Source organism: Piliocolobus tephrosceles, chromosome 16 (genome assembly GCF_002776525.5).
Source record: "Piliocolobus tephrosceles isolate RC106 chromosome 16, ASM277652v3, whole genome shotgun sequence".
In the NCBI taxonomy this organism is placed as follows: domain Eukaryota; kingdom Metazoa; phylum Chordata; class Mammalia; order Primates; family Cercopithecidae; genus Piliocolobus; species Piliocolobus tephrosceles.
This window is the reverse complement of record NC_045449.1, coordinates 69,589,962-69,605,846: the sequence shown is the minus strand read 5'-3', so window position 1 is coordinate 69,605,846 and position 15,885 is coordinate 69,589,962. Positions and strand designations below refer to the sequence as shown.

At 46.4% G+C, this 15,885-nt stretch overlaps 1 protein-coding gene across 11 annotated transcripts in view; it reads left to right on the top strand.

The window, feature by feature from the left end:
• Positions 1-6,757: 6,757 nt before the first annotated feature.
• The window catches only part of FBF1 (Fas binding factor 1), a 36,376-nt gene continuing 27,248 nt past the window's right edge, over positions 6,758-15,885 (top strand). For 7 of the 11 annotated variants that reach the window (XR_003309915.2, XR_002731550.2, XM_023211782.2 and 4 more), the window contains exons 1-5: positions 7,735-7,973; positions 9,587-9,672; positions 10,223-10,250; positions 12,126-12,167; positions 15,333-15,426. Coding sequence is in view for 9 of the 11 variants with exons in the window: in XM_023211782.2 (XP_023067550.1) it covers positions 9,670-9,672; positions 10,223-10,250; positions 12,126-12,167; positions 15,333-15,426 (167 nt within the window). In the remaining 2 variants the exon portion in view is untranslated. Of the gene's footprint in view, positions 6,867-7,734; positions 7,974-9,586; positions 9,673-10,222; positions 10,251-12,125; positions 12,168-15,332; positions 15,427-15,885 lie in introns of those variants that run through there. The other 4 variants (XM_023211774.1, XM_023211775.2, XM_023211778.1 and 1 more) reach the window with 4 other exon arrangements.

The following is a 15,885-nucleotide window of genomic DNA, read 5'->3' as shown; positions in this document are numbered from 1 at the left end:
AGTCCCAGCTACTCAGGAGGCTGAGGCAGGAGAATGGCGTGAACCCAGGAGGCGGAGCTTGCAGTGAGCCAAGATCGCACCACTGCACTCCAGCCTGGGAGACAGAGTGAGACTCCATCTCAAAATAAATAAATAAATAAATAAACTAAGACATCAGATAATTTTATCCATAAATAATTCAATGCATATCTCTGAAAGATAAGGACTCTATAGTAATAACCACAGGCTGGGCACAGTGGTTCACGCCTGTAATCTTAGCACTTTAGGAGGCTGAGGTGGGTGGATGACTTGGGTTGAGGAATTCTAGACCAACCTGGCCAACATGGTAAACCCCCATCTCTACAAAAATTGCAAATAGCAGCCAGGTGTCATGGCACACACCTGTAGTTCTAGCAACTCGGGAGGCTGAGGTGGGAAGATCACTGGAGTCTGGGAGGCAGAGGCTGTAGTGAGCCAGGATTGTGACACTGCACTCCAGCCTGGGCAACAGAGCAGGAATCAGTCTTGAAAAAAAAAAAAAAAAAGTATACTATTTAACATTACAAACTCTTTATTAGTAGTTCTTCTCTCTCCCTTCCCCACAGGTCCACGAATCTTACAAGCACCTGAAATCACTGCAGTCTAAGCTCTGAAGTGTCACAAGGACAAGTTTAATCTGCTCCAGAAAGCACCTGTGTGCAACTCGAATCTGTGTGGAATCTTTTTCGAATTCAAATAGCTATAGAGCAAATGATAAATTGACCCCTTTTTATAAATGGAGGAAAAAAAATGAACAGATTTCAGAGATTAAATGAAAAAAAAAAAGCAGATGTTTTAAGTGCAATTAACACTGAAAGAGACCTGTTAAACCATTCAGAAAAAGCTTAAGAAATGCAATATGACTTCCTTTTGTAATGCTGCTGATCCCAGTAGACTATGACTTTTGATAATTAGCAGAATTTAACTACTAAGTAGTTGATTATTTTCACATTTTAATTGCTAATCACTGGCTATATAAGTGTTTTTAAGCAAAGGTATTTTTGAAGTGGTGTAGAACCCTTCCAAGCTTTCCTGCTCGGTGTTCTACCAGACTTACCCTGGGACCTGGCTTAAAAGCAGGATTGAAGAAAAGGGACTAGGGGAAGGAAACTTACTGGAAAACTTGATGCAAATGAGTTTCTGCTTGGCACAGTCTCTGCTTGCTCTCCTTTGCTGATGGATTGTGTTTATCAAACTATTCATGCTGGCATTTTTCCAACAAGAGAACTTATTTCGCACAGGCCTACTGTAGGACCATTGTCTTGTGTAATTAGGAATTTTCCATTTGAAGGATCACTAAATTGTCACAGTAGTAGGAACTGTAGGGAAACTCTCTACAGTTTCTACTACTGTGGTGACTATATTAACTGGATTTGGTGACTATATTAACTGGATTTTCTGGGACAATCAGATTTCAAAGATTCTGTCATCTTGGCATAAGCCATTAAAAGCTTGGAGGTTACCATATTTGGCATTTAAAAAATGTCACTTAGGTCATCTCACTCCCAGACGTAGCACAGAAAAACCCTTTGACACAAACCATGTGTTCTGATTTTTGGTTCAGAAAATATAATCATTGAAACTGTGAGGTGTTTGTTTTTTTTTTTTAACAACTGGGAAAAAACAAAAACAAAACTATGGTTAGAAAAACGGAAGTTCTGTAGGTTCTATTTCTTACTATATGTATGGCTTTGTTTTCAGTATATTTCTAGGAGCTTTATCTGAATCGCTAATTGTCCTTTCAGCTGAAATCTAATTTACACAATTATTCTATATTTAAAGATTAAATACATCTTAATTTTTTCTTAAAGTCAATGTAAGTCACTTTGTTGTTGTTTTTTTTCCTTTTTAAAATCTGCGCCGTATGCCTCATGAAACCGGCTGTTCTAGAACCAGTCCTGAGAATATGGTTTAATTCCATGGAAACATAATCCCTCTCTTGGGACCTGACATCATATCTATCTATCCTGGGGAACTGGTAATATGAGACTTTTAGGTTACAGCAGAAATGCTACATATTGACAAAAGCCTTAATCTTTCCACTGGGAGAACTAATTGTTAATTGTGTTAAGATTGAAGATTAACCCTGAGTTAATCTCACTTGAGTCTATCTTGACAGTAGTTCAGATTCTGGAAAATGATAAACTGACCTGCTAGATGTAGAATTGTTTCAAAATTAGTGTTGAAATACCTTGTTCACAGATGAATATCTGGGCAGGATCTGAGGGTGTTTGGAATGACACCCCCTAATCCATTTGCTTAGATGGGATGTCTTTGCAGGTTTGAGGAGATCATCGACCTGCAGAGCCCCCTTTGACCCAGTACCTCAAGTTTTATTTAAAATCTAAATCTGGGGCCGGGTGCGGTGGCACACACGTGTAATCCAAGCACTTTGGGAGGCCGAGACTGGTGGATCACCTGAAGTCAGGAGTTTGAGATCATCCTGGCCAACATGGTGAAATCCCATCTCTACTAAAAAAAAAAAATACAAAAATTAGCTGGGCATGGTGGTGGCGCGTGCCTGTAGTCCCAGCTACTCAGGAGGCTGAAGCAGGAGGATCGCTTGAACTAGGGGCAGGGTGGTGGAGGTTGCAGTAAGCCAAGATGGCGCCACTGGCTGAGCGAGACTCCATCTCAGAAAATAATAAAATAAAATAAAATCTAAATCTGATGTTTGATGCTATTTTTATTAATATTGAAATTTTCTGTCTTGAACTTTATTCAGTATAATCAAGAGTAAAGATACAGTAAACCTCACTGATTTGTACTATTAAGAGAGAAAAAATATGCCACACAATTAAACTTAGGTTTAAATTATGAAGAATTTAGAATATAGGTTTATTAGATTTAGGGAACACTAAGAATAAAAAAGGAAGGAGTGATACCTGCCTGAGTGGATAACTGTAAATCAGCTGTAATTACTGCAGTTGTAGCAATAGTTGTGAGTGGCTCCAGTCACTTTAGGAGTCCTTGGAAGTACTTGGTACACATTTGTTGGCTATACCTTAAAGGAAGTGGCAAGTCCAGTTTGTTCTCTCTACCACACTAGACTGCCACTGACAAGTTTGGGTCTGTTGGATTCAAAATTTTGTGATCCATTTTCACAAGTACAAAGATACATTTTAACCTTGTCTTCTCCAAAATTACTGAGTAGGAATTTTATTTTTTTATTTTTATCTTTTTGAGACAGGGTATCACTCTGTCACCCAGACTGGAGTGCAATGGTGGGATCTTGGCTCACTGTGACCTCTGCCTCCCGGGTTCAAATGGTCCTCCCTCCTCAGTCCCCTGAGTAGCTGGGACCACAGGCACGTGCCCCCATGCCCGGCTAATTCTACTTTTTTTGTAGAGACAGGGTTTTGTCATGTTGCCCAGGCTGGTCTCAGACTCCTGGGCTCAAGTGATCATCTTGCCTCAGCCTCCCAAAGTGCTGAGATTCCCACGGTGTGAGCCACAGCACCTGGCCCAGAGTGAGCAGAATTAATGAGTTTTTTGTGTGTTAGATAATACTAATTTAAGCCTTTTTAAAAAAAGTACTCTCAACCGAATGCAAAATTGAAAATGTGAGGTTTAATAGAAATGTGTTGGATATTTGTAATGGATTATTCTTGCCCAAGTGTTTGGAGTTCTACTTTATGCTCTGTATTTAAAAATTAGTGACCTCAAAGCAGAGTTGGTGACACAGCCTTTGGGGCCCTCAATGTTCTTGTCTTTAGAACATACCACTACTAAGTATCAGCTTATCTTCAGAACATTACAACATTCACTATGTTCATATGCTTTCTGAGAAGTCACCACTTGTAATTTCAGATCATATTATATACCTCTGCAATGGCGACTTCATTTTATAGTTCCTAAAGTTAACATGCTGGATCTTTTTTTTCCATCCCACGAGTGTCTGACTCTCACCCAGGCTGGAATGCAGTGGTGTGATTGTAGTATACTTTGGCCACCAACTCTTGGACTCAAGTGATCCTCCTGCCTTGGCCTCTTCTGAGAAGCTGGAATTACTGGTGCACATCACCACACCTGGCTAATTTTTTTTTGTTTGTTTTTTCTTTTTGGAGATAGGGTATGGCTATGTTGCCTTGGGCCGGTCGTGAACTCATAGCCTCAGGTGATCCTCCCACCTCAGGCCTCCCAAAGGGTTGGGATTACAGAAGTGAGCTACGGCGCTGGGCCAACATGTTACTTTTTTTTTTTTTTTTTTTTTGAGACGGAGTCTCGCTCTGTTGCCCAGGCAGGAATGCAATGGTGCGATCTCGGTTTAGCAATCTTCACCTCCTGGGTTCAAGCGATTCTCCCACCTCAGCCTCCTGAGTAGCTGGGATTACAGGCACCCACCATCATGCTTGGCTAATTTTTATATTTTGAGCAGAGATGGGGTTTCGCTATGTTGGCCAGGTGATCTGCACACACCCCACGCCACCTCCCAAAGTGCTGAGATTACAGGCATAAGCCACCGCACCACTTCGCCCAGCCAACATGTTACATCTTAATTCTTGGATTTTCTTCACTGCAGGGCTTTGGGTGGAGAAATAAAACTTTTCAAATGCATAATCTTGGAGATCCTGTGAATCAATAATTCTTTAGACAACTGCGGCTCAGAATCCCTCCTCTCCATTTTCCGAGTTATTCCATCCATCTTATTAGGAAGTGAATTAGGTGTAGGTGGTCTGTAACACCTGCACATCTTTTTATACATGTAGAGGGTATGCCTGGGATATACAGGTTGTCTTCAAGCAGTAGCTGCTACTACAGCTAGAGAGAGGAGGAGTGCCACAAAATTGATGACCTGAGACCAAGAGTCTTGTTGATGTTCTGACTTAGATAAAGGTTTTGATCATTTTCAGGAAACAATGCAGGAAAGTCATTTCTGCTGTTTATTTACTATGTTATTGGAGGATTAGAACAAGTCATACTGTAATGGACTAAAATGACTTTTTATTGTAAAATACTGATGGAGGCCGGGCGCGGTGGCTCAAGCCTTTAATCCCAGCACTTTGGGAGGCCGAGACGGGCGGATCACGAGGTCAGGAGATAGAGACCATCCTGGCTAACACGGTGAAACCCCGTCTCTACTAAAAACACAAAAAATTAGCCGGGCGAGGTGGCGGGCGCCTGTAGTCCCAGCTACTCGGGAGGCTGAGGCAGGAGAATGGCGTAAACCTGGGAGGTGGAGCTTGCAGTGAGCTGAGATCAGGCCACTGCACTCCAGCCTGGGTGACAGAGCGAGACTCCGTCTCAAAAAAAAAAAAAATACTGATGATATTTTTTGGGGGGTTTTTCTTGTTTTGTTTTTGGTTTTTGAGACACTGAGTTGCTCTTTCACCCAGGCCATAGTGCAGTGGCGCAATCTTGGCTCACTGCAACCTCCGCCTCCTGGGTTCAAGCAATTCTCCGCCTCAGCCTCCTGAGTAGCTGTGATTACAGGCGCCTGCTGCCATGCCCGTCTAATTTTTTTTGTATTTTTAGCAGAGACGGGGTTTCACCAAGTTGGCCAGGCTGGTCTTGAACTCCTGACCTCGTGATCCACCCACCTCAACCTCCCAAAGTGCTGGAATTACAGGCGTGAGCCACCGCACCCAGCCAGTGTTTTGCTTTTAACTGTGCACACTTACTAAATTTTCCAGTACTTGATTCCTATGGTCCATGATAGTAAACACAGAAACATATAAGGAACATTGTTAGAGTTACCACATGTTAGCTGTTGCATATGTGCACGTTCCTAGATTCAAGGGTGTTTCTGTCTTAAGTTTAAGTGGGTCATTGGTTGTTTTGGGAAGATCATGGAAAATTGGGGCTTTTTTAGACCAAAATATATTTTGAGTATTTCTTAGATTAGTAAATGTGTGTGATCTTCCACCTTCCACATTCAGACTGCAGACTAGACTTCATAAATGCCTTTTTATTTCCAATTGTTATAGATTCAACTAAATGACTGTATGCCTTGGGAGCACATAATTACTTTGCTACCTTTTTCCGCCTTTGCTATTGTGGCTTGAGTTTGGTTCATACCTGAGAAGATGGATTTAGCGTATGTTGTTACCCAGCCCTGGCTTGATGGTGTCCTGTGGGGGCAGGGGTGGGAGGGCGAGGGGCACGGGGCCAGAGCATGTGAATGAATCATGGTTGGCCAGCTGTGACCTGCCAGCACTGCGGGTAAGCCAAACTACAAACCGTTCTTTCCTCTGTGAAATTGAATAAACCTTAATAAAATTCATAATTAGCACATACTAGAAAAAATGTGACGTATCTTTTTGTGGGGTGACAGTATTGGGTTTCATTCTGGCTATACAGCTTTGATTGGATCATTAAACGGGAAGGTCAGTCACTTCCCTCAAGCTTTAGGGTGTGGAATAAACACGGGTGAATTTGTGGAATAAACACGGGTGAATTTGTGGATTCACCCGTCAACCTCCCAATGTCAACACATTTCTCACGCCTCCCCGCCGGCCACGTGTCAGCCCTCAGAAGTGGGCAGGAGGAACTTTTAAGCGTCTCTGCAGTTCCCAAGAGGGCCTTTGAGCCTGGCGCCCTCTTCCTGGAGAGGCGTTGGGGCAGCTCCTAGCAACGTGCCCATCGCCGGCAGAGGCCCGGCCCCGCCAACGGCCGCGCGCGACTCCCTGGGAGCTGTAGTTGCTCACGTCGTCCCCGTCTCCTCTGTGCGGGCGGGTGAGCAGACCGCCGACTACGACTCCCAGGATGCCTCGCGCCCGCCTTTCCGCGGGAGGCCGGAAGGCTGAGGGTGGCAGCAGCGGCTGGAAGCGGGAGGCCTGGCCGGGCTGGGCGACCTGAATGGAGCCGGGGCCGGTGCTGGTCCCAGCGGCCGCACCTCCGGGGACACGGCGCGTAACGGGAGGCTTCAGGGGCTGGGAGCATTACAGGCTGCTCTCGGGGGCCATATAGGCCGGGCGCTCAGAAGGGTGACGCATTGAGGGGCGCGGAGTCTCGGGACGGAGGGGCTATTCCGGTTAGGGGTCTTGTTTAGGCGTAGTCTCGGGATCTGTAAAACGCCTGGCATGGAGTCGGCTGAATAGATGTGGGGACGGGGTTACACTGTAGCCCTTTGGCCTTGGCAAACCACGCCTAGAAAATCCCCATGGTTTGAAGCCGGTACAGGATCGATAGGAGATGCCAGAAGTTCCATGATGTGTTATGGGACACATTTGGACTTGTAGGTCGTGATGTCGCCATTGCAGAGAAAAACACAAAGCCGGCCACGGTGGCTCATGCCTGTAATCCCAACACTTCGGGAGGCCAAGGCGGGAGGATCACTCGAGGCCAGGCGTTTGGGACGACCCTGGGCAACGTAGGGAGACCCGTCCCTATAAAAAAGTTTTAAAATTTGCCGGACATGGTGGCCTGTGCCTGTGGTCCCAGCTGCTAGGGAGGCTGAGATTGGAGGATCGCCTGAGACCAAGGAAGTCGAGGCTGCAGTGAGCTGTGAGAGCTGTGATCGCGCCACTGCACTCCAACCTGGGCAACAGAGCAAGACCCTGTCTGGAAAAAAGAAAGAAAGATAGAAAGAAGGCCAGGCGCGGTGGCTCACACCTGTAATCCCAGCACTTTGGGAGGCCGAGGTGGGCAGATCACGAGGTCAGGAGTTCAAGACCACCTGGCCAACAGTGAAACCCCGTCTCTACTAAAAATACAAAAATTAACTGGGCATGGTGGCGCATGCCTATATTCCCAGCTACTTGGGAGGCTGAGGCAGGAGATTTGCTTGAACCTGGGAGGCTGAAGTTGCGGTGAGCCAAGATTGCACCACTGCGCTCCAGCCTAGGCAACAGAGCGAGACTCCATCTAAAAAAAAAAAAGAAAACACATGTATTCAAGTATTCAAGGTGGACTCTGTAGGTAAGCCCGGATAACCCTTGCATTCCAATAACAGGACAGGCCAACACCTGGGACAGAGAGAGGACCCCTCTGACTCCTTCCAGGACATCCTGTAGGTGGGTTTTGGTAAAGTGGAGGAGGGGGAGGGAGAAAGCTAATTCCGAAGAAAACTGTTCTCAATGGGTCAGATTTACTGCCTATGTAAAGGGAAATATTTCCACCGTCAGTGAAAATCGTGTTGCTGGATGTGGTGGCTCATACCTGTAATCCCAGCACTTTGGGAGACCAACGCAGGAGGATTGCTTGAGCCCCAGAGTTCAATACCAACCTGGGTAACACAGTGAGACCCCGTCTCTAAAAAAAGATTTTACAAAGAAAAAGAATATCAAAGAGTAACCAGAGCTCACACTTGCTTTTGTGCTCAATGCTGCCTAGAAAGTAGTCATGGGTGCTGCCTGGGAAAGGATTTCAGCCTTGGTGCCAGGTACCCACCTCATTTCTGAATGAGTACTTGCCACTTGCTGCATCAGCTTTCAGGGTAAGGGATCATGGCCACTGCCCTTTTTTCAAGTAATCATGGCCACTGCCCTTTTTTCAAGTAATTCTGAAGCCAAAGCTTCAGAAAGCCCGTTAAGTTATCCAGAGCACTTTTTTTTTTTTTTTTTTTTTTTTTTGAGACAAGAGTCTCACATGTTGCCCAGGCTGGAGTGCAGTGGGGCGATCTCAGCTCACTACAACCTTCTCCTCCTGGGTTCAAGCGAGTCTCCTGCCTCAACCTCCTGAGTAGCTGAGATTACAGGCATGTGCCACCACGCCCAGCTAATTTTTGTATTTTTAGTAGAGACAGCATTTCACCATGTTGGTCAGGCTGGTCTTGAACTCCTGACCTCAAGTGATCTGCCCACCTCAGCTTCCCAAAGTGCTGGGATAACAGGTGTGAGCCACCGCGCCCAGACTGAGAGTACTTTGCTCCTCTTCTGAAGTGCATCCCCTATAAGGAATTTTTAATTTATGGAAATGGGTTTTACCTCTTGAATGGGCAAAGTGAGAGAAGCTTTGATAAACCTTGGATTCATGCTCTGTTAAACCATCTTTTTTATTTTTTTGAGATGGAGTCTTGCTCTGTTGCCTAGGCTAGAATGCATAGCATGATCTCAGCTCACTGCAACTTCCGTCTAGTAGGTTCAAGTGATTCTCCTGCCTCAGCCTGCCAAGTAGCTGGGTGCCCGCCACCACACCCAGCTAATTTTTTGTATTTTTTGGTAGAGATGGGGTTTTACCATGTTGGCCAAGCTGGTCACAAACTCCTGACCTCAGGTGATCCACCTGCCTCAGCCTCCCAAAGAGTTCTGGGATTACAGGTGTGAGCCACTGCACCTTGTCTCTCTCTCTCTGGTTTTTTTTTTTTTTTTGAGACGGAGTCTCACTCTGTCTCCTAGGTTGGCACAGTCTCAGCTCACTGCAGCCTCCACATCCCAAGTTCAAACGAGTCTCGTGCCTCAGCCTCCTGAGTAGCTGGGATTACAGATGTGCACTACCGTGCCCAGCTAATTTTTGTGTTTTTAGTAGAGACAGAGTTTCACCATGTTGGCCAGGCTGGTCTTGAACTCCTGACCTCAGGTGATCCACCCGCCTCGGCCTCTGAAAGTGTTGGGATTACAGGCGTGAGCCACGGCGCCCAGCCAAAGCTACATCATTTTTAAGCAACCACTTTAATTTTCTTCATTAGGGAGTATGAGCCTAATGTGGGCAGAATCCAGATGAGCTGGCCAGTGCTGTGAAGGAGCTGCGAGCAGCCCCAAGAGCCGTGAGATGGTAGGCAGAGTTCAGAGTAAGATGCATGGAAAGCAAACATGCCTCCCATCCTGCACCCCCAAAGATCTTGACTGCATGCAACACTCTGGGGACTGGGCAGCAAGGACCAGGATGGAAACCCTGGAGAAGAGTGACAGGAGGTGGCATTGATACCAAACTTTCGACAACCAATTTTCTTCTGAGCCTCTGAGTGTCCGGCTGGAAGCGTTTTTAAGTGTCTGTCACTGGTATTGAATTAGGGGCACGGAATAGAAGACATTTCCGGTCACAGACATCTCGACTGGGAGGGTTTGCATGTCGTGTCTGGGATAGGAATGACTTCTGCCCACCCATTGGTACCCATCACTGGTTAGTGGGGCTGTGTCCACACTCTGATGAGTCGGTTCTCAGAAAATACAGGAACGCATAAAGGACTTAACATCTCTAAATGCCATTGGTGCTCCTGCCTCTGGTGACTTGGCAAAAGGCAATGCAATTCATTCTGCATTGCCAGTTTCCACCTGTGTTCACTGTGTGGTATTCTTGATGTGATTTGTTTTTCCCGTTTTAGGCGCCAAAAACCAAGAAGGGATGGAAAGGTGAGTGGAGAGATGGAACATTACCCTTAAGCCAAATATATATCTTTTTCCCCTTTGGTCCTGGAACAATGTGTGTTTATTTAAATGTTTTTGGGTCAGGCATGGTGGCTCATGCCTGTAATCCCAGCACTTTGGGAGGCTGAGGCAGATGGATCATAAAGTCAGTAGATCGAGACCATCCTGGCTAACATGGTGAAACCCTGTCTCTACTAAAAATACAAAAATATAGCTGGGCATGGTGGCAGGTACCTGTAGTCCCAACTGCTTGGGAGGCTGAGGCAGGAGAATGGTGTGAACCCGGGAGGCGGAGCTTTCAGTGAGCCAAGATTGCACCACTGCACTCCAGCCTGGGCGACACAGCGAGACTCCATCTCAGAAAAAAAAAATATGTTTTTGATGAGAGTCTTACTATTCTTCCCATTTTTCCGTAGGCAGCCTTGGTCTTCCTTATGCTGCCTCACTGGTCCTCAGAGAAGTTCAGACATAAATAAGATACAGGGTTGTGGAAAAAATCCTTCTCCTTGGGCTCTGTATCCAGAAATATGTGGTTGGGATTCAGAGTGGGAAAGCTGGGGGAGGGAAATGAATTTGGTATTCATACTTAGGTTCCCCCACATGCCTCCATCAGAAAGTGGCCATTGATGAGGACGTCCAGACCACTTCTGGGGGATCTCAGATGGAAGGGTACAAGGAGCCTACTTGTCTGAAAGTAGCTTCCATGTGCCTAGAAATCTTGGGCACTCTTCCCAAAGAGCCGCACTGGGCTGTGTTCAAGATCTGGAAGACTGATCTTTGGCCAGTGTGTCATGGTAGACAGGTAGAATATAGGTTCTCCTGAAAATCTGCACCATCATTCTTTGAGATAGTTTTTTTTTTTTTTTTAAATTAGACGGAGTCTCGTTCTGTTGCCCGGGCTAGAATGCAATGGCACGATCTCAGATCACTGCAACCTCTGCCTCCCAGGTTCAAGCGATTCTCCTGCCTCAGCCTCCCCAGTAACTGGGATTACAGGCATGCGCCACCATGCCTGGCTAATTTTGTTTGTTTTTTTGTTTGTTTTTGAGATGGCATCTTGCTCTGTCACCCAGGCTGGAATGCAGTGATGCGATCTCGGTTCACTGCAACCTCTGCCTCCCAGGTTCAAGCAATTCTCTTGCCTTAGCCTCCCTAGTAGCTGGGATTACAGACATGTGCCACCATGCCCAGCTAATTTTTTGGAGTTTTTTTTTTTTTTTTTCTGAGATGGCTTCTTGCTCTGTTGCCCAGGCTGGAGTGCAGTGGTGCGATCTCAGCTTACTACAACCTCGGCAACCCGGGTTCAAGTGATTTTCCTGCCTCAGCCTCCCAAGTACCTGGGACTACAGGCGCCCACCACCACGCCTGGCTAATTTTTTGAATTTTTAGGAGAGACAGGGTTTCACCGTGTTAGCCAGGATGGTCTTGATCTCCTGACCTTATGATCCACCTGCCTCAGCCTCCCAAAGTGCTGGGATTACAGGCGTGTGCCACTGCGCCCAGCCATTTTTTTGTATTTTTAGTAGAGACAGAGTTTCGCCATGTTGGTCAGTCTGGTCTCAAACTCCTGACTTCAGGAGATCCGCCCGCGTCAGCCTCCCAAAGTGCTGGCATAGCAGGTGTGAGCCACTGCGACTGGCCTGAGATAGTTATTTTAAATTTCTGCCTCGGGTATTTCAGCAAGGCTTTGTGACTTGTTGCCAGAGACACAAAACATCTCGTGGCCAATGAAAGGAGAGCTAAGCCTGAGTTCCAACATCTGAAAGCTCTGACGCCTTCTGGCGAGTCTCAAGCCTTGAGGTTTATTAAGGGCCACTCTTTTTTCCTCCTGAAGTCATGACAGTCCCTTTTCTGTTCCAGGCTCCATTGATGATTTACTTGGTGACCTTCTAGGGGATGAGAGTAAGTGCGCCTTGCCCAGAATCCCCTAATCTGAGCTGCTGCTGTTGCTTTTTTTTCCTTACTATGTTGCCCAGGCTGGTCCCACACTTCTGGACTCAAATGAATCCTCCCACCTCCTGAACCAAAGTGCTAGGATTACAGGCATGAGCCACTACACCCGCCCTTTTTAAAAAATTGAGATATACACATCTGTAATCCCAGCACTCTGGGAGGCTGAGGAGGGCCAATCACGAGGTCAGGAGTTCAAGACCAGCCCGAACAACATGGTGAAACCCTGTCTCTACTAAAAATACAAAAAAATTAGTTGGGCATAGTGGCGGGCACCTGTAATCCCAGCTACTCAGGAGGCTGAGGCAGGAGAATCACTTGAACCCAGGAGGCAAAGGTTGCAGTGAGCCAAGATTGCGCCACTGCGCTCCAGCCCGTGCGACAGAGCGAGACTCTGTCTCCAAAAAAAAAAAAAAAAATTGAGATGTAATTTATATAGCATAAAGTCCATGCCTGTAAAGTATACAACTCAGTGGTTTTAGAATATTCACAAAGTTGTACAACCATCACCACTACCTAATTCCAGAACATTCTCCATCACCCTGTAAAGAAGCCCTATGCCCATTAGTAGTCAATTTCATTCTCTCCTCCCTCCAACCTTAGGCAACCACTTATTATTTACTCTCTGTCTCTATGGATTTGCCTATTGTGGACACTTGACATAAAATGGAATCACACAGCATCTTACTTTTTTTTTTTTTTTTTTTTTTTTTTTTTTGAGACGAAGTCTCGCTCTGTCGCCCGGGCTGGAGTGCAGTGGCCGGATCTCAGCTCACTGCAAGCTCCGCCTCCCAGGTTCACGCCATTCCCCCGCCTCAGCCTCCCAAGTAGCTGGGACTACAGGCGCCTGTCACGTCGCCTGGCTAGTTTTTTGTATTTTTTAGTAGAGACGGGGTTTCACAGTGTTAGCCAGGATGGTCTCGATCTCCTGACCTCGTGATCCGCCCGTCTCGGCCTCCCAAAGTGCTGGGATTACAGGCTTGAGCCACCGCGCCCGGCCTTTTTTTTTTTTGAGACAGAGTTTCGCTCTTGTTGCCCAGGCTGGAGTGCAATGGCACGATCTCGACTCCCCGCAGCCTCCACCTCCCAGGTTCAAGCAATTCTGCCTCAGCCTCCTGAGTAGCTGGGATTACAGGCGCTCACCATCACGCCTGGCTAATTTTGTATTTTTAGTAGAAACGGGAGTTTCTCTATGTTGGTCAGGCTGGTCTCGAACTCCCAACCTCAGGTGATCTGCCAGTCTCGACCTCCCAAAGTGCTGGGATTACAGGTGTTGAGCCACCATGCCCAGCCAGCATCTTACCTTTACATCTAGCTTTTTTTTTTTTTTTTTGTAACAGAGTCTCACTGTGTCACCCTGGCTGGAGTGCAGTGGTGTGATCTCGGCTCTACCTCTGCCTCCTGAGTTCAAGTGATTCTCGTGCCACAGCTTCCCGAGTAGCTGGGACCACAGGCACACACAACCACAACCAACTAATTTTTGTATTTTTAGTAGAGATGGGTTTTCACCATGTTGGCCAGGCTGATCTTGAACTCCTGGCCTCAATCACCTGCCTCAGCCTCCCAAAGTGTTGGGATTACAAGTGTGAGCCACTGTGCACAGCACACATAGCTTCTCTGATATAGCATGATATTTTCCAAGTTTTATCCAAATTTTATCCACACTGTAGCATGAATCAGTACTTTATAACTTTTTTATGGCTAGATAATACTCCATTGTGTGGATAAATCACATTTTGTTTATCCCTTCATCAGCTGACGGATATCTGAGATATTTCCGCATTTTGGCTGTTATGAATAATGCAGTTATGAATGTTTGTGTACTAGTTTTTGGGCGGACATGTGTCTTCAGTTCATTTGGAATTCCTGGACCATATGGCAACTGTATGTTTAACTTTTTGAGGAGACTGCTTTTCCACAGCAGCTGTGCCGTTTTACATCCCACCAGCAATGTAAGAGGGGTCTAGTTCCTCTACATCCTTGCTAATACTTATTTTTCTTCTTTTTGATTATTGCCATCCTAGAGGGTGTAAAGTGGGTATCTCATGGTAGTTTGTTTTTTTTTTGAATCATTTTTTTTTTTGAGACGGAGTCTTGCTCTGTCGCCCGGGCTGGAGTGCAGTGGCCGGATCTCAGCTCACTGCAAGCTCCGCCTCCCAGGTTTACGCCATTCTCCTGCCTCAGCCTTCCGTGTAGCTGGGACTACAGGTGCCCACCACCTCGCCCAGCTAGTTTTTTGTATTTTTTAGTAGAGATGTGGTTTCACCGTGTTAGCCAGGCTGGTCTCGATCTCCTGACCTCGTGATCCGCCCATCTCGGCCTCCCAAAGTGCTGGGATTACAGGCTTAAGCCACCGCGCCCGGCCTATCATGGTAGTTTTGATGTGCATTTCCCTAATGACTAATGAGGTTCAGCATCTTTTCATGTGTTTATTGGCCATGTGTATATCTTTGGAGAAATGTCTGTTCAGATTCTTTGCCCCTTTTTAATTGGGTAACTTGTCTTTTTATCGTTGAGTTATAAGAGTTCCTGGTAGATTCTGGATGCTAATCCATATTATTTGTGTTCGTGTTGGTCTGTTAAGGAACATGGTTTCATGGTCATGTAAAGCTCACCAGGGACAGAGAGACAGGTTTCCCCCACATGGTCCCAGAGAACCCGCAAAGCTCCTGTCACCCAGGCTGGAGTGCAGTGGCGCAATCTCTGCTCACTGCAATCTCCGCCTCCCGGTTCAAGCGATTCTCCTGCCTCAGCCTCCTGAGTAGCTGGGATTACAGACACCCACCACTACACCTGGCTAATGTATTCCAGCCTACAGTTTTGGGCTGTGGAAAAGCAATTTTCCTCATGCATTTCCTTGGGGTTCAGTTGGGTTGGGTTAGGTTGGGTTGGGCTCTTCATTTAGTATTTGGCACTTAGGGTTGACTTCCTCCTTGGAAATGTACTACCCTCTCTCCCATTCAGGTGTTCCAAGGGGTGACATTGGGACCTGCCTATGGGGCCAGATTTCTTCCTCCTAATACAGAGACAGCTTGGGAAGGGAGCTTGCCAGCCTTTGCATCTTGACTCCAGGTCCCTTTAGCTGAATGACATGTTTTCTCTTTTCTTTTTTTCCAGTGACACTACCTGTGAAGCCTGTTAAACTAGCTTCACATACCAGAGACACTACAGGTGTATCTCAGATGTTCCCTTCTTCAAAGGCTAGAACAAAGTAAGGGCAGGGTCGGCCTGGGTATCCATGACCTACTTCAGTTTAAATGCTCTTTGCCCCTCCACCCCCACTTTCTACTTCACACTTGCTCACCATTTTTTTTTTTTTTTTTAAGAGAGTCTCTGTCGCCCAGGCTGGAGTGCAGTGGCACAATCTCAGCTCACTGCAACCTCCGCCACCCCAGTTCAAACAATTCTCCTGTCTCAGCCTCCCGAGTAGCTGGGAGTACAGGTGCCCGCCACCACACCCAGCTAATTTTTATATTTTTCATAGAGATGAGGTTTCACCATATTGGTCAAGCTGGTCTCAAACTGACCTCAGGTGATCCGCCCACCTCGGCCTCCCAAGGTGCTGGGATTACAGGCGTCAGCCCCTGCGCCCAACCTATTGTTTTTAACAATTTGTTTTTAAAGCAGTTCTACTGCTAACAAAGTTGAAAATCACTGCATCAGAAGGCTT